Source organism: Lepisosteus platostomus, chromosome 11 (genome assembly GCF_059453375.1).
Source record: "Lepisosteus platostomus isolate fLepPlt1 chromosome 11, fLepPlt1.hap1, whole genome shotgun sequence".
Taxonomy (NCBI): domain Eukaryota; kingdom Metazoa; phylum Chordata; class Actinopteri; order Semionotiformes; family Lepisosteidae; genus Lepisosteus; species Lepisosteus platostomus.
This window is the reverse complement of record NC_142621.1, coordinates 28,142,466-28,165,403: the sequence shown is the minus strand read 5'-3', so window position 1 is coordinate 28,165,403 and position 22,938 is coordinate 28,142,466. Positions and strand designations below refer to the sequence as shown.

The following is a 22,938-nucleotide window of genomic DNA, read 5'->3' as shown; positions in this document are numbered from 1 at the left end:
ATTGGAATGTACTGATTTTGCAAAACGTGGTTCCAGGATTATTTAAAATGCTCTCCTTTCTGTAAAGCAAATACTTCTTTGGGCTCAGCCGAGTGCTGAGAGATTTAAAGCAAACATTTATACGACTTTCTGAAGGATTCTGTCCCAGAAATACATACGTCGCCGGATATATGTGGCTATAAAATCATGTTTCTGGAAAATGTTTGTGTGAACCGATGGTTTTAGCCTGGGTTCGTGTGATGTTCAGAAGAAATAAAAGCGAGAAAATAATAAAGGCAACAATAAAGACACTTGGCCTTTGTCTGGAAGGTGCAGCTTTCTGTGCTCAGTGCAGGACGCCCATGTATCTGTATGGGAGCCAGTGTGACTGTGGAGACGCCAGCCTTGTGGTTTCTGCCTGTGCATATCAATGGAGAGATAGACTCCTGTCTGCTTGTTTGTCTTTTGCCAAAGCCTTGGGGTTTGCCCAGTTCTCCCGGGGAACGCGCCCTCCCTCTGTATTGCAGGTCCTGCTCAAAACCGCAGCGCCGGCTTCGGAGGTGATTGGCACCCCGAGTTAAATGTGGGCTGCGATAAGCTGGAGAGCAAATGTTTGCCAGAAAAGTGGAGGGTAGAATAGCTGCTGCCGAGGGGCCGGAGATTTCCGTGACCAGACAGCCAGGCTGAAGGATTTCGGGCCCCAGTTTTTACAGCTGTAGAAATGAGCGGAGAACAAAAAAAAAAAAGAGAGAAAGAAAGGCATCTGCTGCTGGTAATACTTTGATTGTTTAACTCGGACTGTTTTTTTCTGTACTTATCCTAGCAAACTATACACCCATATTATTGCCGTCATATTGGAGGTGACAGCTACAGGAATATATCCTCATTATATCAAGGCTATAGGAACAGCGTGGCTACCCGTACCTTTAGGGTTCCATAGGCCAAAATCTTCATATGGATAGGACAGGTAACTGTTTACCCATGTTCTTGTGATTAACTACTGAATATTATAAAACTCAAATATATGTATATACATCTTGATAATATGGCTTGTAATGTGTGTTGGGTGGTGTAGAAGCCAAACAAAAAAAAATACGTACAGGACCAATTATCTCTTCAGGGAGAATAAAAATAACAAATAAATATTGCATTGTAATTCGCATGTGTAAACCCATATCACAATGCTAACTAAAACCTCCTCCCATCTTGAATCATGGTCTGCATTTACCTGCACAAGTTTACTCATTGAAAAATATCAGTATAGTTTTGTAGCATTTTTAAGGCTTCTCTATATACTTAGGGCTATACATGTAATGACAATCTTAAAATCTATGTAGCTAAATATCTAGTGTTATGCAGTATTTTGTTACTTCTTACTGAAAATGACAGCAAGCTTTGCAGCACAGTTATGCCAATAGACTTATCATTGTTATGTGTAAAACTTGCAAACCAGATTTTCACTTGTATTCTTAGAACTGAAAAAGCCCCAATTATAAGTAGGAAGGTTCTCATGGGATCTAAATCTTCACATATAAAATTAAATATATTTCCAGCTCTTCCAGTTTCTTAATGCTGATAAAATTTAGATTTTATTGAAATATATGATTTATTGTATTATATTGAAGTTATATATAACCTTATAATGTATTTATAATGAAGTATATAATTTATTGTAATGTAATGTAGACTTTAGGTTTTTGAATGGCACATTATGCAGCTGGAATTGGTGTGATTGACCTTATTTTATGTATCCAGCAATGCACTTTAGAGCTATTATAGGGAAGCTTCTCTTTTGTTAGCGAGGTAGGAAACACTAGCCAGTCAGAGCTTGCACTTTGCCTTCTCTGCAGCAGGGGGCAGCATGAGACAGCTGCCTGAGTCAAGTGAAGGTGGAGTATATACATGCCTTGAGAATGTTTGAATGAAAAACATGATTAAACATAGGAGAGACAGACTGAATTTGTGAGATGAAAAGGCTACTGTAATGTTACCAAGTTTTTACCCACAAACACTACTGTAAAAGCAGACCCCTAGACAGGGCTGCATGGAGGTGACTAGTGGCTCCAACTAGCCTTCCATTATGTGATGATCCTGTGGTTAGTTCTGATGTTAATGCTTTACTGGTAAACTACCCCCTGGTTTTGTAATTGTACAAAATTCTAAACATATCTGGTAGTTTAATTGATGCCTTCAGCTTTTTACATTTTTTTGTGTTTTTATTTATTGTGCATTTTTAACAATTTAGAGATGCATGTTCTTTCATTTGATTTCTGACTCAGGCTTTGCATTTTGTTAGATCTTGCTACTAGGCTTTTGAAGAGTAAGTAGTCTTTGGATACAAATTGAAATGTGTAAGCAGAACACTCCCTTCAATACAATTTGCAGGGTTCTCAGTCTGAAGGTAAGAAGTAACTCTGCACATGTCAATTTTTACATTACAGCAGTTACACTGGGTTATGAGAGTAACTGGCCATGCAATGATGAGGATAATATGAGCCTTAATTCTTTAAATACTTTGCCAGAGAATTAAGTACTCAGAAGTAAGAGGGGTATGTTAATTCCAACCCACACATTCCTAGAATCCACAGTTACATGTATAGGACCCATAACATTCAGTGTTCTTAGAATTAAAGTACATATGAAGAAATTGTACTAATTCTTATATAGTAAAAGTCTGGTGCATACCGCTCAACAGACAGATTCCTCTACTGAAGCACCTACTGAAACATAATATACCACCAGTGCTGTCAATGTTTACATATCTGAATATTGTAATTTATTTATGTTTATCAATTTTTTGTTTGCTTTCTTCTGAATATTTTTTGGGAAAACAGTTCTTAAAGCATAAGCTCATATGCATTTTTATCTGAAGACCTTGTAAGTAAAATTAGTGAGGAAAAAAATATTTTTAATTTCCAATATTCTGGTTGTAAGTGAGCAATTAAATTGATATTAACAGTAAAGGAAATAATTCTTAAGGAGCACAGTCCTTTAAGTTTAGATAAACTATTTAGCTCTGTAGTCTAGATCAACTTTGTGGCTTTGTACTTGTGTTGTTTTTAATAATAAAAAGAGTGCAATATCCACTCTATCTTTTTTGAGTCAAAAAAAGATTTCTAAACATTTTTTATTCCCATCAAGGGATTTATTCAGCTTAATAAGAAACATCCTTGAGATGTAAAAGAAGGAAGAAATACTATGTGGTCTTACAGGTTAGCTTTGTATCGGTATCTCCCATCCTGCATAACAAGTCTGGAAAGTGGCACCTTCTTGAACTGCAGGCTAATTATAAAGAACATTGGGTTCCTGTTTTTTTACAGTGGGAATCTGTACAGGGTTATAAATTGCTTGTTGAAACCCAGTGTAATTCTTTCTTGGCAATGGGAAAGTTGATAGCATTAGCAGTGGCTGCTGTTACAGGCTCACAGAGAGAAACTCCAGCCTCTGGGAAGTGTGTCTGTTCATAAGTGCTGTTTGTTTGCCCACTTCCTCCAGGCTGCTGAAGGCTCTTGTGTTCACCCCTCTCTCGGTCTTCGCACCGCAGACTGAGAACACCGCAGAGGGTGTGTACCGCTCATTCATTAGCTTTAATTGGAAGGCTGTGTTCTGAGCAGGAGAATGAGTACAAGTCAAAGCTTCATCAAATGTTAATGTTAATTTCTTCCCGATAATAATGGATCCCCTTTTGTTTCTGAGGCAGGCTAAAAGACGTGAGAAATAATGGCTTAGCATGCCTTGGAGGGCATCAGTGCTCAGTGTGCTCATTACTGATTTATAATACACATCCAGTTAAATTCTCAGCAAACAGCGGCCTGAAGTGAATTTTGTTACTTGTCTTTTGTTTGAACTGCGTTTTATACATTTGCATTTGCTTGAGCGTATTTCGTTGAGATGCTGTTATCATTCAGGGCTTTTTATTTCAAGTGCACTATAGTTGTGAAACTGTAGATGCCACCTAAAACAATGTATTGCTCTAGTAGAGAATGACCATTTCTGAAAACTAACAAAGATCAAAAGAAATGGAATGTTGTGATTCCTAATCAAACCTTTAGAATTAAGGAAATGTCTTTCCTTGTTGGTTTATTTTTGTATTTAGAGTCTCGGAACAAGAACAGTTATTTCAAGCTTCACACTGTAGACAATAGCACTGTCAGGTTGTGGAAGAGCTGGCAATATGTGCGGAGCGCAGGCTAGACGGTGTTAGCATAGGGAATTGTTACAGCCGATCAGAAATCACCGGTGTAGTTTGCATAGATAGCATAAGGCACAGGCAAATTTGTACTTCAGTTTTGAGTTGTGGGATGAAAGATATTGTTTTCAGTTTTTGAAGGAGTGTAAATCTTGCTTTGTGCCACACATAGTAAAATAACATTGCTTTAAACATAGGAGGCAGTCTTACAGTTTGACAAACTTTACAACTTTTTAACTGAGTAATCCCATACATATTCTGACTCGGATACTTTAAGATTAAATTGTCAATATTAATATTTTGTGTCGCTAAACTTTTTTGATGCAGAAGTTTTGTGAAAGCAACCAAAAATGCAGTATGACCTAATGTTCCATTTATGGAAAGTGTGATTTTGGAATTAAGGAAAAAAAGGGAACTTGTTCTAAAAAAAAAAGACCAAATGAAACCAACTTGTTTGGGAAATTAGACCACTGCAAAGGAAGGAATTCAGTTAAGGAGATCAGCCAGTGGCTTCTCATTCTATGAGATGATGTGGTGAAACCAAATACATATGACCATTTGTGAACAGGAAAATTAAATTGGTTAAACGGGGCTCCAAGTTGTCCTGAACTCTGCTGCTGTTGTTTCTCTGGGGCCAGCTTGTCCTCTGATCCCGGCTGTTCATTACAGCCAAGCGCTGGTGTTTAAGGGAGCCTGGCGGTCAGAGCTCGGTGCTGAAATCCCTGTAGCCCTCTGGTCAAACAAGGATATTACACTCTGTAATAACATTCTCCACCTTCAGTGACCCTTTACTTCATAAAGAAGGCACCTCCACTGTGTGCACACTACGAGAGGCGGGGGGCTGTCTTCCCAGGCTGAAGGGTGCATGTCAGGCTGTGCCATTCCAGCCACTGATCTGAGCCTGTGCTGTCGGAGCAGGCCAGCGCCCCAGGCCCCTGGACGGTGGAGACATTCTACTTGCTTCTGCCCTGCGTCCAGACAGCCCTCCCGGTCTTCTGCCACCGAAGTAAAGCTTAATGGTGAGAGAGGGGAGGAAAAATAAAGAGTCTCGTATCTCATTAAAGTGCCGAATCTCCTCACTGTTTATAATGCCACACAAAAGGAAATGACAGGAACTCTTTTGATCAGATAGCTTCTTTGGATTAAATAACCATATCCCCTGTCGATACCAAAGTAGCGAACCCTGTTTGACCCTCTATGGTTTTTATGTACTCCACCATTAAGTACATTTACTTGTGGAAGAGGCGCTGTTGTGAAAGTTCTGATTTGGTTTGAATTAAAAAACAAATTGTCCCTCTCTGTCCCTAACTGGTGTGAAGTTTGAGGGCCACTCTGATAAGCGTTTATTGCTATTTAATTGAAGATATTGGCATATACAAGTCCCTACCAATTTCACAGCTGGGAAAAATGGGATACTGAACTTTTTTCTGAAGTCTAGTTTTCCTTTATAAAATCTTCTTTTCTTCTACAATGGAAATTGTAATTGGTTACAGGTTTCATGTTGTTTGCAGCTTTAAATAAAAAAACTTGTTAACTTCCCTAGGTTTTCTACTTGACATGTGACTTCAGCACATACTCATGCAGAGCCCTGCTTAATGATGAATGGAATGGTAGGCATCTTACAGTATTTCTGTATCCTAAAATACTCGCATATGAAAATGTCTGCAAAAGAACTGAACTATTGTGAGTATTAGTTATATTTAGTATATAGTATATTTTATGAGTAAAAATAATTTAAAATCCGCATTCCAGTAAATGTAAAATTTCTGTATTAGTTACCCCCAGTAGATTATAAAAAAATGTTTTGGAAGTTATTGGATGGCAAAATATGCCAGCTCGTATCTGTCTTCTCAACTGGGTCAGGCCTGGGATCCAGCTGTAACCCCATCACTATGTACAGAGACAGTGGTGTTTCACCAGTAGCTCCTGAATTCATTAAGCCTGGTTTGGCATTGTTTTACAGTTCAGTCAGACTCCAGTAATTCAAAGAGAGTTGTCTAAATACAGACAAGGATTTTTTATTCAGTAATGTGGAACAGTAAATGTTGTTGTTGCAGAAGACTCCCTGCTATTATCTAGACTTGAAGAAGCCAAGAGTGTGATCTGATAATTATGATTTTCAAATACTGCTGCATATTAATGAAAATATACTTTAAACGAAGCATTGTTTTCCATTAAGGCTAGGGAGTAAAGCTTTAGTGGTTGATCATTCTCTCTTCCACATTGGTAGTAAGAGTTAATGCAGTTTTGTTGTGTTTATATTGCCCTTTTTAACCTGAATGATGCAAAGTGCTGTCTTCATAGGTCAATATCCCTGCTGACGTTTCTTCTGTCACTTGGTCGGTTTGGAAATTCTTGTCAGTTCCAACTCCTGGTCCAGTATACTTCTTTTAAAACCAAACTGGTTTTCCTTAGAGGTTTTTTTGCCCTAGTATAAACCACATGTAATTTTGCCTAATTCCCAGACCAAGGATTCTTTCTGAGATGTCAGGCTTCAAGGTGAAATAGCTGCTGAAATCTGAGTGGCAGGCAGGCGGCTGCTCTGTTTCCTTGTTAGGTCCCAGAGATTACCCTGGCAGAGCTCTGGATCAGGAGCTCCTGGTGAAACGCAACTGCCTTGTGTACAGAGTGATGGGTTTACAGCTGGAACCCAGTCCAGACCCAGATCACTGAACAGACAGACCCAGTATAGGGTGAAGAAAAAGCCAAACAGTGAGAAAAGAGAACATCTTTCAGTGTGGAAGAGAAGGCCAGCTGATCAAAGGGACATGGTGCTAAAGCTTGTGCATTCAAGAATGAAGACGTTGGGGAAAAGCCTCACAATTATGACAGAGAAGTTATCTGTAGTGTGTATAACTGAACTTGGAGTAACAGATTATCTCCATTCATCAACATTGCTTGGTAACCACTCATTAACATATTAACATTAACATTTTATCTAGTTTTCTTATTTTTACCTAATTTGGACGCCTGCAGGAAATATTAAATTTAAAATGAGCTGCAGCTGCCTGTACCAACTGGTTCTGTGTTTATCACCTCAGAACATCTTTCTCAGCAAGTTTTCATGTACCAAGGAAGAGAGAGAGGCAGAAACGTGCATAAGTTCTCATTGAAATCTGCCATTAAAATTTCCTAAATTCTCTGAGGACAAAAGTTTCATAGTTTGTCAAATTCTATGTTAGTGACTGTTTAATATCAAGTAAATGTAATTACATTTTTGAAATTTTTTAGAACTCTTTAACAAGTTATTTTAATCAAGAATAAATGTTGGGCAGTATTACTTCTGCATTGTTAGATTTTTGCATGAAATTCAACTGAGGTGCTGCTTTCCTATTATTACTGTCCAAATCGTTTTTCAAACTGGATTTGGAAACTGAGAAAAAAAGACTTTACATTATTGTAAATTGTATGTTTCATTGTGGCGTTTGCTGAAATGAAGTGATAGTAGCCTAGATACAATAATATAGATTCAATTTTATTTTCCTACCACATTATAATTGTGAGCAAAGGGATTGATCATTTTGATAAATGCTGGCTTAGTTTTTTTTTTTCAATGAACTCTGATGTGGAATTTTAAAAATTATTTCTGGGATCATGCATCCTCTGTGTGGAACTTTTGTCCCTTCTTTAAGCAGTTCCTTCATTTATTCACAGTCCTTGTCACAGACTTGTAAGTGTTATCAATACAGAGTGGTGACACCACAACCACCTTTTTGGCATTTTTTGGGTAATCTGTTGTGTTGGTCAGGATAGTGGGATGATAAATAGGAAACTTGAAGTAAAGTAGGAAAGGTTACAGCACCTGTACCATGAAATGTATGGATGTTTGATGCACTAAAATGATACAAAAAACATTTATCCACTCTTCTGACAATATAATGGAATTAAGTCAGATGTTCTTCTTTTTTTCTGAAAATGGACAATGTCTATGTCGGTAGATTCAATGATACTGTAAGTTCTGCAATTGTGGAATCTTGGGAACTTTATGGGAAAACGCATTCTGTAATCCCTCAAAGATCATTGGACTCTGAAGAGATCATCTTGCAAAAAAAAACCATCCACAGATTTCATAGGATGTCCATAATCCTGCGAATTTCTTTTCTGGGAGAAGTCTGAAAACATGAGACCTAAGAGGCTGGTCCCTAGACTAGGAAAGAGCAAGGGAATCTTCTTGTGGATTCTAAAACCCCGCTTCCCTGCTCGCATCTTACATCTCAGCAGCTCGTTCTCGGGGCCCAGGCCTTCCAGTTGATGAAACATTTACCAACATGCGGAAAGTGACAGTGAGTGGACGGAGATCTTGAATACAATAGCTAGTTTACTCTGTGGCAAATCTCCCATCGTGGTGCATTCTGCAGGGGTAATGCGGTAGAATGCAGGCCCAGTGGCTCGAGGGATGCCCGCTTTGATCACCCTCGCCCTCCGCATCAGCCTGGCGTTGCGTTTTAAACCAACACGACGTGCAAGTCAGCAAGCACTACTGTTTAAAAGCACGGAATGTTATTAAGTGCAGATACACTGCGCTGAATGAGAGAATAGAATACTGTTCATTTCAGAGTGTGGAGCTGTTGTGTTTGGGCATTAGCTTGGCATTCTTGGAATGCAAATACAGGGTTCCTTTCTCCTCCTCTGTGAGGCTACAATTATTTCTTTTATTTAGGATATTATGTTCGACTTGCTGCCTCTTTCAAAAATATAGATTTTTTTTTATTTTGGCATTTTTCATGACCTTTGTGCCATGAAAGTAGAACCAACTCATTTTATTAACTATCTTGGAATTTGTATTTTTGCTCATGGTTGCTCACTGAGTGAAGACGGTTACTAGATGTAAATATACCATTACGAAATGATGACGATTCATGTACGATTTTATTTAATTTTTAAGTATTTATTTTCCAATCTGGCTTGGCTTTTTAAAACCAAAACCTTTTTTTAAGCTGCTGTGTTAATCAGTCCTTTCAGGGTGGTACCTACGAAGGCACAGAACAAAATGCCGGGGCTGTGCAGGAAATTTAAATCGAAGGTCTGTCTTTTAAAATTGAGAAGAAATCTGTAATGTGCTCACACTGGAGTTGCTGACAGAGAGTAACTGCATGGTGCTGTGAGGAGGAGGAGGAGGAGGAGGAAGAGCAGGCTGCTCACAAGGATCACAGCTTCTGTTTCCATGAAGGAAGTGTTGGTGGCTTGTTGTCCCTTAACCTTCCTAGTCTGTTCACACAGGTGTGTCTCCGTGTGTCACCTGAAGAGCCAGTACCTCCCAACTCTACTGGCACTGGCCTTCAGCTGCACTTGAATCAAACCCCTCTGTTGGAGATGATTGCACTAGAGCAGGGCACGGCATCTTTTCAGAAGGGACGTGCCAAGAGTTGCCCGACGCACTTGTTTTTACAGATTTGTGTGCCATTTTAGTTTTTTTTTAAATGTCAATAATAGCCCTACTTACGTTTTGATTAATACATATTTAATAATAAAATATCTAAAATGAATACATTCATATGCATGTCTTACCATTTATAATGAAGTCTGCTTAGAAATCTGGGTATCAAAGCTGTCTGGTTTAATCTGGGGGGAAAAAAAGCATCAGGCTAAAAAAATCTGGAAACAAAAACCTGATGCCAGTTCTTGCATGTACACTTCAAACTCGGAACATGGATTGTGCAATGTTCTGAAACTTGTTTAAGGTGTTGGAAATAACGGAACATTGAGGTGCCAATTTCCCCTGTAGAAAAATTTGCATGTTTTGCAAGTAATGCCTTCCTCATTTCGAAAAGACCCAGAACAGTTTGATATCCACCCTGCTAATGGAAGTTAAGTTCATTCATATGTGTGGTGGTGTCCGCTAGAAACATTACTTTTGCAACCCATTTTCATTGTGCAGTAAGTGGTACAACACAGAGCATAAACAGCATGGTCTTTGTTGCGCAAATCCATCTCTTCAAAAGGGCTGAAATGAGAGAACGGTAACTTTACTTTCTTAGCAACTGATAATTTTTCCAATATATTTGATTTTACGTTTAAGCATAAAAAAACGTTATCAGCAGCATAGATTGTGAGCTTTCCATGTGAATGCTACTGGTTAGCCCTGTTAAAATCAGGCAGTAAGCAAACCGGGTGAATTTCCTTTTATCTGTGCCAAAGAACTTTGATTGGGTAGCATGCTGTAGAGAATCACAGAAGAGTCCAGTGTAATTTTTTAGTGTTTTTTTAACTTCTTTTCTTCATGGCTTGTAAGACGTTTATAATGTGCCGCTTTCTATGCGTGTGTCGTTAAAAATCCTTTTGAGGGCCAACGAGGGCATGTGTGTGGTAGCATGCCGACCCCTGCTCTAGAGACTCCAACTTGCCAAAAAGCTGCGGCGGACTTTTAGGAAGTCATTTTTTTGAGAGAGTTTAAAAAGCAGACAAGAATTATTGGGCTTGTTTCTTCTCCATAGAAGGCTCCATAGCCGAAACGTTGCATTTTCTTTCCTCTCTTTTCAGCATGGAATAAACCTATTACTTGTTCCTTTACAGTATATAGCTATACCTAATTTTAATAGTGTTACAATCTTAATTTAAAATTAATTTATGCCCTATATCATATTGATGAGTCAGTCTTCAATAAGACTTTCATAGATGTCAACTTTCTAGAGTTTTAACCGTTTAACTGGGAGTCTTTCTTATTTTTTAGTATGTTTTCTTTCTATAGCAGGTTCCGTTCATTTAAGGGTGCAAGTCCATTGCTGGTCCATGCTGTTTTATGCAATTGCTTCTCTTTGTGTTAGGCCCCATTTATAAATCTTTCAGTGATCTGTGCATGGTTTATTATTGGCTGTGTAGTGCCTTTTCTTGACTTTACAAAGATTAGTGTTCAAGTGATTGCTAAAGTGTTTCTGCATTTTCTATTAATGGTCATTAATTCACATTAAACATTTCTTTGCAAGTGGGCTCAGAAATCTACCTTGATCTGTGGTGATGCCTAGTTATGTAACTTGAATAATAAGAAGCATATTGTTGGGGGAGAAATAGCACAAACAATGGTCATAACCCTTTAACTGATTTGAAGGATGTCCACCCAGTTTTTTTAGTTGTCTGTCCATGAGCTTATGCAATGTATTAATCTTATTATGACTTATTATTATACAGTAAGATTTCAACATTCATGATATTGCGAAATGCCAAATTCACATATAACCAAGTCCACCCACACACTGTTGCATAATGCACTACATTCTAGTATGTATATAGTATACAGTATATTGACATAAATATGGTTAAAATACATATGTAACCCTACCTTGTATAATAATTAAAGTACTTATGCATTGGCTTTACATTAAATAGCATTGATCAACTAAAAGAAACCACAAAAATCACAGACTTTGATAGTAATCAGTATTCGTGATGAGCCCCCCTATAATGAAACGGACAATAAAACTGTCAGTAAGCCTGTGAAATGTCTGCAGCCTGTCATTCCCAACGCAGCTGACATAGAACCTGGCGCGTTCCTTACAGTATAGAAACAAGACCGTGTTGAGATGTGGATGCTGTGTAGTGGGTCCTTGGGCAGGGGGCAGGTAGAGGCTCACTCACTGTTAGATTGGTCTTGTGATTCTGGTATGTTACACCTCTAGCTTGAAAGTTTCAGTTTATGACCTTCAGCTTGGTGTCATCCCACAATACTCGTTTCATCCGAGACCCTGTCAGCCAGACCGAATCGTGAATGTGTGTTAAATTTGCAGGTGTCGACACCCTGCTGTAGATGTTTGGTTTTTTTCTTAACATGTTTTTCTTGTCTCTCGTCTCTTTGGACAAGAATTTGTATACATGAATAAAGTGAGTCATATAAACATGCTGTTGCTGTTTCCCTTCTGCACTTTGTGTGGACCTCTTTGAGGGCTCATACCTTTCCTTCCCTTTTTCCAGGTAAAAAGAAACATCTACGACTTGACCAACATCCCTGTCCGACACCAGCAATGGGAAGGCTGGCCCGCCACTGCCACAGACGACTCGGTGAGTGGTTTGCCGGAAATCTTCCTCTGAGCTCCTGGAGATTGCATGCAGTCAAATATACTGAGTATTGAACATTATTTATGTACAGTATGATGTGGGTTTTAGGTATTGATTAATTAGAAATTAAGGAAGCAGTATTCCTCTATTCAAGAATTGAGTACTTTGGTCCCATTGGTACAGTTGCCTTGCAATTTATTCGTTTCTTGGCAATAATATGTAGTTTTCTTGAATTATAAGGAGTTTTTCATTCAAAACTACAGTGATCAAGCTGAACGTTTATATGTGAGAGACATTGAATGTTGGTAAAACATTCAAAGATTAAATGCATACATATTGAGCCCTCCAGGTCAGTACTTTTTGGAAGAATGTTTTCTTCTAGAATGCATTTCCCAACACTGGTGATGAAAAGCATCCCCATAAAATAATGGTGCTACCACCATGCTTGACAGTATGTAAATAGACAGTAAACAGTCTTGAGCACATAGTGTATATAGAACATATGTATTTTTAAAAAACTTTCATTTTTACCTATTATATTAAAATTTTAAAGTGTGTTTTGAAAGTGTCGACTTTCAATCTTGTAGGGGGTGGATACTTTTGCAAGATATAATGACATAATTTAGCTAATATGTAAGGTGGAAAAGGTGTTTAGGACATTTAAATATGAACCCATTTAGACACTCTACAAATCTCTCTCCTCGAACTGCTTTGAACTGAACCCTACAGAATAAGTCTGCTCTGTAGTGTCTGTGTATCTTTACCGCTTGAGCAAAACTGTGGAACAATCACCAACTTCCAAGCAGGTAACCACATCATTTTATTAGGAATTTGCATGCATAGCTGAGTACAGACAAGTTTTGAGCTGTTTGTCAGCTGGGCTTCAACTCCATCTTGGTGTTGAGTTATATACCTGAAAAGAAGGATGATTTTCAAACATAATCTGATTTCAGTGGAGAGAAGCCACATCCTTAGCTGACTCAGATGCCCTGTGTGATGTGTAACCTCTTTGGAGCACGAGGAAGTTGTTAATTTTAAAACCTTTAGGCAGACGTTCTTATGTTGCTTTCATGTGTTATACCTTTTAGTAAAGGCTATTTTATTTCAGAACTGCACCTCTGTCACTAACGGGCCAGTTTTTCACTCATAATGGATGCCAAGATCCTTTTCTTCCTTCGACAAAAAAGAATGATACTCAAATCTAACAGTCCCAGTTGCAGCAGAGCCCATTTTTGGTACGTGACGTTCTTATGCAGGTTTTTGAATCTTCACGTTTTTGAGCCTTGTGTGCAGACAGCTGAGCAGGCATGGTCCTGAAAACGTTGCATGCTTTAACATGGGATATCTCTAAGGAGTGTGAGTTTATTTTGATTTAAAGTGAAATAGTCCTTAAATCACAGAATTTAAAACCTTTAGCAGAATGTATAGTCTCTCTTCACTGACAGTAGAAAAGATGGAAATGGAAAAGGAGTTTTATGTTTCAACTTCAGTGTTCTGGTTTTTGGTTTGCTTTGCAAAGGATGTTCCTCCTTGGTCAGTAACTGTAACTTATGAAGACAAAAACTTAGAGATTAGGCCCGGGGAATTCAGTGGATATCTTCAGCGTAACATATGGTTTTTTGTTTCCTCTAGCCATATACTAGTGGCTATAGGAAATATTGAACTGTTCTATTCATATCAATGTATTAAAAAAGCCACCAGCGTTTCTGTTACATCTCCATTGATACAGCTATATATTGATGTTGCTGGGCTTGTTTTCAGCTGAAACATTATTCTCTTGCTACATTTCCACTAGTGTGTATTTTCATGCTATGTTATTCAAAGCACAGTGTGATAAAAGCTTTTCTGGATGTCAGTGTGAAAATTATATGATATAATGGTGTGCATAACTGAAACCCACAACGCATGTAGCAATAACTGTGGTAACCACTTAATCTGGCTTTTTTGTTTTGCTAATACTGAATGAGTGAAAAGTTTACATTCTCTTAAATACAGTTTCGGTGTAATGGCAGCACTGCAAATCTTAGGCAGCTATGAGCAGAGTAGTGTTTAGCATTGAGGAGGAAGTCTGAAGTGCATGGAAATAGCCCTTTCCCTCCAAATGGAAGTACTGCATGTCAATTCCATCCTTCTCTTCAGAAGGATATGAGCCAGTAGAACAGAACAGTCTTTAATCATGCAGACATCCAACAGATTTGCAGAATGAGATGAATAATTCTACATGGTGTATTTTGGCTTATAAAGATTTTTATTAATGCAGTCCATCAGAGAGCATCTTTTGAATTGTCATTGTTAATGGTTCTAAGCTGCTTTCACTTGGTATTCCAAGAAACTTTTAGAACGGAAACCTTTTGTTGGAAATAGTGGCACAGAATCAATATGTTCTTGTCTCTGGTCTCTAGCTTTGCGACCATCTGCTAAATTTATGCATTGCAGTTCTGCACCTTGATATGCCCAGAAGAGTCCAGTGTTTCAGTTCTTCAAAAAGCTTAGGAATGTATTGGATTTTCTTATTAACTGATTTGTGATATACTGTATGTTCAAGAATATACAAAATCCCACCAACAGAATCCAATTTGCAAATGTATGAGAAATATGGACAGCCTCCTAGCCCATACAAAACCTTTCACTTGACCAATCCAGAGCAAATGTCATAGTATCTAAGGCTGTGTTAATTATAATTTTAACAGTCATATATCCCAGTCACTTTGCTGTAATAATGAAAAAAAAAATATTTGTTGTGATTAGTAGGTAGTGATCATTTAAGTACCTTTGAATATCTGTTGTAGTCCAGAGTAAGGAAGAGAGTCATTGTTATGATTATAAATTGAAGCATAGAGATCTGTAGGTGCTATGAGCCTAACCTTACTAGTAGCAAAGTGCCTGTGGAGCAGTGCTCATATATGGAAGATAACTTGCGTCAGTCTTGGAAATGAAAATGAGGTTTGAAAGGCATTAAAACAACTGGAATCTCATTTGTTATGCCAGCTCGTATTCTTTTTTTGTTATGGTCAGTGTTAGGGATGAGTTTTCCAGACTTGCTGACTTTGCTCATCTTTACTTCTAAGCTACAGTGCACTGAAGTAGAGTGATACGAGATGGTGCATTGTGATGACCTGTGAGTCAAAGGCAACTGTTTAATGTACTTTCAGTTTGTTGGTTTCTCAATTAGTGGAGTCTGGAGACCACTATTTTCTTACCAAGGTTGAAATGTAACGGTCTGCCCAGGGAAATCGGGGAGGAGCTTTTCATCTCCAGAATACCCCTGCTCTGGGATTCAGAGTGAGATGTCAAAGAGCCTGCTTTTGTGGACAAAAAAGATCCCATGGCAGAGACGCTGACCCTAGTGCCCTGGCCAGATTCCACCACACTGCAGCGGAGCTATGGGACAATCTCTCCAGAACCTCACAATTATACTCCTTCTCTGTGTGCCCTGTGGAGCTCTAGGACTGCATTCTCCACATTACTCCTTTATTTGCTTGCAACCTAATTTGATTGATAATTATGCATCCTGGAAGGGGTGCTTTCATGCGTTAAGTCAATGGGCCTTCTCTGTTGCTCAAGGCTACATTTTTATAAGCTCAACATGTTTCTTAGACCATTTTAAAGACTGTAGTTGAGAGGTTAAGTTAATCTCCTTGGAACAAAGTTCGCAGGCCTTTCTAAACCTGATCTTCGGTTAGAGGTGACGGCAATCTTGATGTCAAGTGCTGTTTGGTTTCTTGACGGTAATTGCTGATATACTGCCTAAACGACTGCTATACAAGGGTACTTGGTTATTCTACAGGCATGTCTGATCATCATTATCATGCAAAAAGCTCTCATTTTGTAACTCTAAAATAATTGGAATGGTATTGTCCTATAATCCTTACACAAGTACAATTTTGGAAATGACCTCTTTAAAGAAAATCTTGTGCTCTCAATTGCTTGCAGATTAACACAGAACAGACAACAAGGCATCCAAACAGTCCTCACATTAAAAAAACAAAACAAAACTACTGTTTACTGATTTTTCAATGACGTAAATGTATCACTGTGGGCTATAGTTTACAGTGGTTATAGTGTAACTGGATATTTTATAGTTATACAGAACATTTTTGTCATGTCTTTCTTTGTACTTGTTGCTTTTTGCTGGAAGAAAACAAAACACAAGCCCTATGGTGTTGAGATAAAAGGTCATGCTTCTTTTGCATACGATAGGCTTTTTTGGAAGGGAAATGTAGCAAGTAATTTAACACTTTCTATGTAAGTGACTAATTCCATACTGGTTACTAATTGAGAAAAGTTAAATTTACATTTGTGACAGTATAAAACTGAACAAAGCCAGCAAAATAATCAGCAAAGATTATGCAGTATTTAGTACAACATTTTTTGTTTATTGGGCTTTCTCTTAACTTTATTATTTATTGGAAGAATTCTGTGACATGACATGAGCATCAAAAGATACTTAACACTGTTTTTTGTATGTGTGTTTTTAGATAATTAAAGTATCTGTATTTTTCAAACTGATGAAAAACAGTTATTAAAACAATTGTAATGATTAAAAACAGTTGGTTGAACACAGATAGCAACGCGATTTAACCTGCTGCATGTCAAACCTAGTTGAAATAAAGAGTAAACCAGGAAGGAATCATGGGTCTCGGTGATCAAGATGACCCCACCTATGTGCCATAGGAAAGTTGGAGGGTAGGTTTTCTGCCCTTACACGGGCTCATCCCAATGTGACAGCATTCCAGCAAGCACATGCATCTCCTCAGCCTGCTCTTCTAACAACAGTTTTCTTGCAGCATGAGAATGTGACATGATAACTTGAGCCCCAGAGAACATTTTTGGATGCGCTGAAGCAATGTGACAATGTGACGTCTATGAACTACTGAACAGACACGGGCTTGTCCAGAGTTCACGAGAGCAGTGGGACGGAAATACAAAACTCAACTTCTGTAAACTGGTTCAAAACATGCGCAACAGATTTTATTGCTCCCAGTGAGAACTGTACATATTGCTAGTCATTGTTGCCTCCCGGTGATCAGTCTTGTTGATGACAAATACTCCTCCGCATAATGTTTACTGATTCAGTAACTTCAATAAGTTTTCCGTGCACACGGTCTTGAAAACTTTGTAAATTTGTGGCATTTATAACTAGTATGTTTCTTAAGACTCAGTGTGGGCTTCCTGCTACAAATTATGCCTCCATACTGCTAAGTCATTGGTGTATAACCAAAACAGATTTTCTCTACTGAATTATGCAAGATTCTGTAGCTAGTATGCAATATGTACGATTACAAAAGAATCAGAACAAAAAGTCATAAATAAAGAAAAGAGCGAGAAATGGGCTGCTGGAAAAAAATAAGATCACATGGATAAAAGAAAATCCAACTTAGACATTTTCAACCTTCTGCCCCCCAACTTTAAAAAAAAAAAACTATATCCTCCAATGAGTAACTCAATGAGGTTTGGAGCAAACAGTTTGGAACCCAGGGCTTGCTTGTTATACTTCCTAGTCTGGGGTAGGCTTGTTGTATTGCTCAAGTTCATCCCCATTTTATTTTCAGTGTTCAGAGCACAAGCAGGGCTCTTGCACGTTTCTCTGCCTGCTCGGTCCCTGTCAGCATTTTGGCAACTAGGAGCAACACAGAATCCTGGATCTCCAGGATGTAGGGCATGTCCTGCTCTCTGGATTGGGGACTTTTACAGGATGAACCATGTACGGGCTCGTGCATTTAATTTTTGCGTCCCAACTCAATGGCTTAATTTGCCTGCCCAGTTCCAAAGGGTGTGTTGTGTGTACCTAACCTTCACTTCTTTGTAAAGTTCAGCACACCCACTATCCTCTTGAGGCAATATTAAAATAAGATTGTCACCCTGCAATAACAGCCTACATGTCAGCCTGCCTTTTATTGAAATCTCTTTTCCCTGCATTACAATGAAAGTCCCAGCATGCCAGCAGAGCTGTTTCAGTGCATATCTCATTAACCTTGCCTCATCTCCTGGGACTTGTACCAATAAACATAGCGGGCAGGGCTTAAAATGACATTTTCTGGGAGTCCAAATCAATGATTATTCTGCCCAGACTTCATTATACTGACTTCTGCAGCAAAGCAGGCTTTCCGTTCCATTTAACACTCAAAACTGGAAAGGCCTCCTCACATTTAATTAGCACTCATTAAGAAAGAGTGGAGGTAATCTTGGCAGGTAAGTTTGTTACCGTATTGTTTTGGATTTTGTTTTCAAAAGGAACAAAAAACTTTGGAAACAAAAGGAAGCAACAAAAGACTTTCTTTCTTTTAGGAAACAAAGAAAAACAAAAAAGAATGCAAAAATTATCATTTACAAAATCCAGTACTGTGGGTATTTATGAGCTAGATGTAAGTTAATACGATACAATATAGATAGATAATACTTTATTAATCCCATAGGGAAATTGATGTGTTACAGCAATCCAGCCCAAGACAAGCAAAAACAGACATCAGAATAGTTATAAAACAAAAGACAACAAAATAAATAAAAATAAATAAATAAAAAATAAATACATAGGTGTGTGCAAAATGTGATGATCATAATCACTGTAAAAACAATAAAATATGTGCAAAATGTGCATAGGTTTATACAGACTGATTGTCGAAAAAGTACAGTGGAGCAAACATGCTGTCCATAGACGAGCAAATTAATTACTATATATCACTTTATAGGTAATATCTCCATTACCTATAAAGAAGACTACAGTTGCAAGACAGGCTTAACAGAGACCACAGTGCTTTCACTTTCTTGGTTTTCCTGTTGCTTGTGGAGACTGATGGGTTAACAAATATTTTACTACTTTGCTTACAGTCACCATGAGAGGAAACAGTGTCAGGCCCCTTTGCAATATTGCATGCCTTACTCTTGGTGCTTTGAGATTTGAATTGTGGAATTAAAGCAATCATCTGGCAGGATAGTAGGAGAAATGACCAAGGCTTTATTTATTTTTTTTAGTGTAAACTTTCTTGCAAGTAAATCTAACTGAAATAAAAAACCTGCTCTGTCAAGTTACATAAAGTGTAACCAATATGAGGTAAAATGTTACAATGTCTGCCCTTATCTAAAATGAATGAATTTTAAAGGGGAAATAAAAAAAATATTCAGCCCTTCATTAGGATCTTATGTTCGTCACTAATTCCAAAATAAATTTAAAATCTCTCTAGGTTCCTGAAATAAACGTTAGACTTGATGTAATTACACTCAATAGGTTTTGATTTAAAATTTAAAAAATACCATAGTAGTGAATTCATTGCCTTATTGTTTTAATGGTGAAAGAATACAATCTGGAAGATGGCTCAACTCTGTTCAAGAGAGTGTTGTCAACTTTGTTTTGACCCACATTTCTGAACATCTCCCACTTAATTCTTGAATAACCCAAGTCTTGGAAACAGCAGTTTCTTTAGGTCCTGCAGGCAGGTTCCCTAAACTCCCCAGTGAGCCCTTTTTCCAGTAGTTTATTTTTGTGACGTGATGCTGGGAGGTGTGTGAAAGCGTGGCAGCCTGGGGGGACGAGAGCTTGCTGTGACCTCAGCCCCCGAGGAGCGCCGCTGATGCAGCCCCACTGAGGCGCCCCTCGTGCCTGACAAGATCCTGTCACTGAGTTCCTGCAGCCTGGGGAAGCTCTGTGAGAATCTGCACTTCAGCTGCAGCTCCCCCTCCAGTTGCAAACACCATTTAGCACCACTTTGCTCTTTTTCATGATCTTGTTCTTGAATGGGTTGTATTACATGGCAACATAGCACACCACAGGGGTTATTAGTTGTACAGGGTGCAAACTGACAGTTCCTGAAGTCAGCCTTCTGTTTATGCGTTCTTGGGATTGTTTTTTTTTTTATTTAGCAGTGAAGAGAAAGAGAAAAAAGAAGAGTTTGTCAGGAATTTGTCTGTTCTAGCTCTCTCAGTGGAATAGAGGACTGAAGAGTTCTTCCACGTGAAGAGAGGAACTGAAGATTGTGTGGGGACTAACACCTCTGTGAAGGACTGTTTTTTGGAACTGTGCGGGCTTCTCCGAAATGGGACCACTGGCCCATCTTAGGAGTTCAGCATGGTTCCGCAAGCCGACTGACAAATCACTAAACACTCACTCCACTCAAGTGGGTGATAAGATGGCTTAAGGCTACATCCTGGTAGGACTAGAGACATGTAGTGTACGAAGTCCCCCAGTTTAAACTTGGAGGTCCCCATAACAGGCATAGGTCAATAATCATGAAGGGGATTAGAGAAGAGAGCCTTAGTCCCACACAGAGCATCTGAGGAGCTTACAGTGCCATCAAAGTGGGATGTCTGATACTTTGGCAATGTGATCCAACTCCAGTGGTGTGGAAAACCTAGTGATTTTGGGCCAGAATATTCCGTTTTTTTTAAGTACGAAGCCACAGTATAGAAGACTAAATGCATTATGTAGATTATTTTATATAGTACAGATAATGAGGGACACTAAAAAAAGCCAACCTATCATATGCTTGGGTGTGTGAAAAGAAGTCTGGAATTTAATTCCAGGAAGGTTATGCTTAAAATTGACAACACTTTAGATCTTTGTTATATTTTTCAATGTTATTCTCAGTTTTGGTCACCTTTCCAAGGATATTGAAGATGTTATAGCCTTTGAGTTCAAAAAAGAAAAAGACAGGTTAAAGGAACTAAATTTCTTCATTCTCACACAAAGGGAATAGGAAGAGAGCTCTTTATTCAAGTATATGAAATCCTAAGGAGTGTGATCAGTGAGTGTTTTACACACAGTAGTGAAATAAGGTTGGGATCGATGAGAGTGTGAGGAAATTAAAAGGGAACCCAGACAGAGGTTAGGATGTTAGGACAGAGAATAGGACTTTTTTCTTTAGACAGAGTCGTGAGTATCGGGGACAGATTTCCCAACCACATGGTTGAAATTCAACGGCTGGTCTTATTGAAGAAACAGACAGGTGATATCTTAGCTTCTCTTCACTCGTAAGATAACAATATGGACCAAGTGCCCTCTGGTTTGCAACATTTCTCATAATGGCATTTAGAATTCATTAATATATCCAATTTAAAATCTACTTTTCGAATAAATAAAAACTCGACTACCGCAGCCTTGTTACAGATTGAGAAAAAATCAGGTTGTTGGAATGCCATCTCATTTGCTGCAGAATTTTAATCTACTGATGGAGCTGCTTAATGAAATGTCCGTTTTCCCACTTGTAATAAGATGAATTCCAACATTTTGAGAGCTATCTTAAGTTCCCATTAGAACCCAGGAAGTAGTTCTCAAAACGTTTGTCCGAAGCAGAAGACAGATGTCGAAGCGCATGTTACCAGACTGTTTCTGTCCGCGCTGCCTAGAATAACAGCTGAAGCATTTGGAAGGATTAATCTGCTCGTGGCTGTGTTTTTCTCTTTCCCTTCCGTCAAAACTAATAACGGCGACGACGGAGGGGATAAAACAAAAAGGACAGTTTGATGGCAACAGTTTGCTGGCAGGAGCTTAGTTGTCAAGGCAGTCCCTCTGACAGCTTGCCTCATTTTGAGGTGGCAGGCAGTGCGAAAGCATTTTCAGCCCTCTTTAGAGGGAATTGTTGACAGTTGTGATCAGTGATGATTGAGCCACATTACTGTTTATTACTTTTTTAAAGTGCACATCTGAATGCGTCGCCAGCTCTTGGCTGGCGGCAGAAGCTCTGGGCCCGTCTTTTGAGTGGCAGTTGCATATCAGTCCCCATGGGGGATTGACAGACATGGAACATCGTTATTAGACGCCTTTCCCATAATTGCTGACATTTATCCAGTGTTTCAGCGTATTTGCTAATGTATTAATGCAGTCAATCTTTGAGGGGCTGCACATGCCTCCTTAGCCTCGGCTTTTATAGATTCTCAAATTCGTAGGCCCACGGAAGCTTATTCTCCCATTGGTTGCCGTAGCGACAGGGCTCAGAGATAAGCCCAGACAGAGCCCTTTTGTGATTGCTTTTTTCAGGTGACATTAAGTGGGGAGCTGCTAGAGAAGTGTCCTTTTTAGATGTGCTGCCTGTGGCTAAAAACGAGCCTCTTTAACTGGCTAGGGAAGTACGAGATGGAACACTTGCCCAAAGTTTTGGGTTTTTCTATTGGCCTGCAGCCTTGTGTGCTTTGGGATTGTCATGAAAAGTGTTACATGGTTATTTCCCTCCTTTTTAAAGTGCTCTTGGAGAGATGTTTAAAACTGGTACACTGTAAGAGCTAATAGTGTAAGAATGGGGAGATTTCCTTGGCTGGTTACACGGACAGCTGTTGTTTTTAAGAGTCTACAAAAGGAAGGCATTATTCAAAGACAAATCATTATTGCATTTTAATAATTGTCAGAATGGTTATTGCGGTTGGGTCTGCTTATTGTAATTTTAAGTATTTGTTGCAAGTACCTAATTTATTTAGTAAATTGTGTGCCTCGTACAATATCTATAGGTATATTCAATTAGTATATCTGACAGTTGAAAGAACTGCAATCATGGAGTAGTTGATGGGACAGGGTTTTATAAGACTTTGCTGGAGAAATCCTAGTAGAATTTGCAGTGTATGTTTGTTAATTTAAAAAAAAACCTATATCTTAAAAGTTACAAACGAGGGAGGCCAGTCTTCACACTTGGTTTCTGGTAGTTGACTCTGTGGCTAAGCATCTGTACTTGTGGCTGGAAGGTTGCCTATTCGTATCCTGCGGCTGGCAGAGGAGTCCTACTCCGTTGGGCCCCTGAGCACGGCCCTTAACCCCAACTGCTCCAGGGGCGCCGTATAAATGGCTGTCTCTACGCTCT

General features: G+C 38.8%; 1 protein-coding gene across 2 annotated transcripts in view; it reads left to right on the top strand.

Annotated features, from left to right (window-relative positions):
* faf1 (Fas (TNFRSF6) associated factor 1) overlaps positions 1-22,938 on the top strand; it is a 150,818-nt gene that overhangs the window by 59,461 nt on the left and 68,419 nt on the right. For both annotated transcript variants that reach the window (XM_088598997.1, XM_088598998.1), the window contains exon 8: positions 12,074-12,160. In XM_088598997.1, the coding sequence (XP_088455123.1) occupies positions 12,074-12,160 (87 nt within the window). The remainder of the gene's footprint in view (positions 1-12,073; positions 12,161-22,938) is intronic.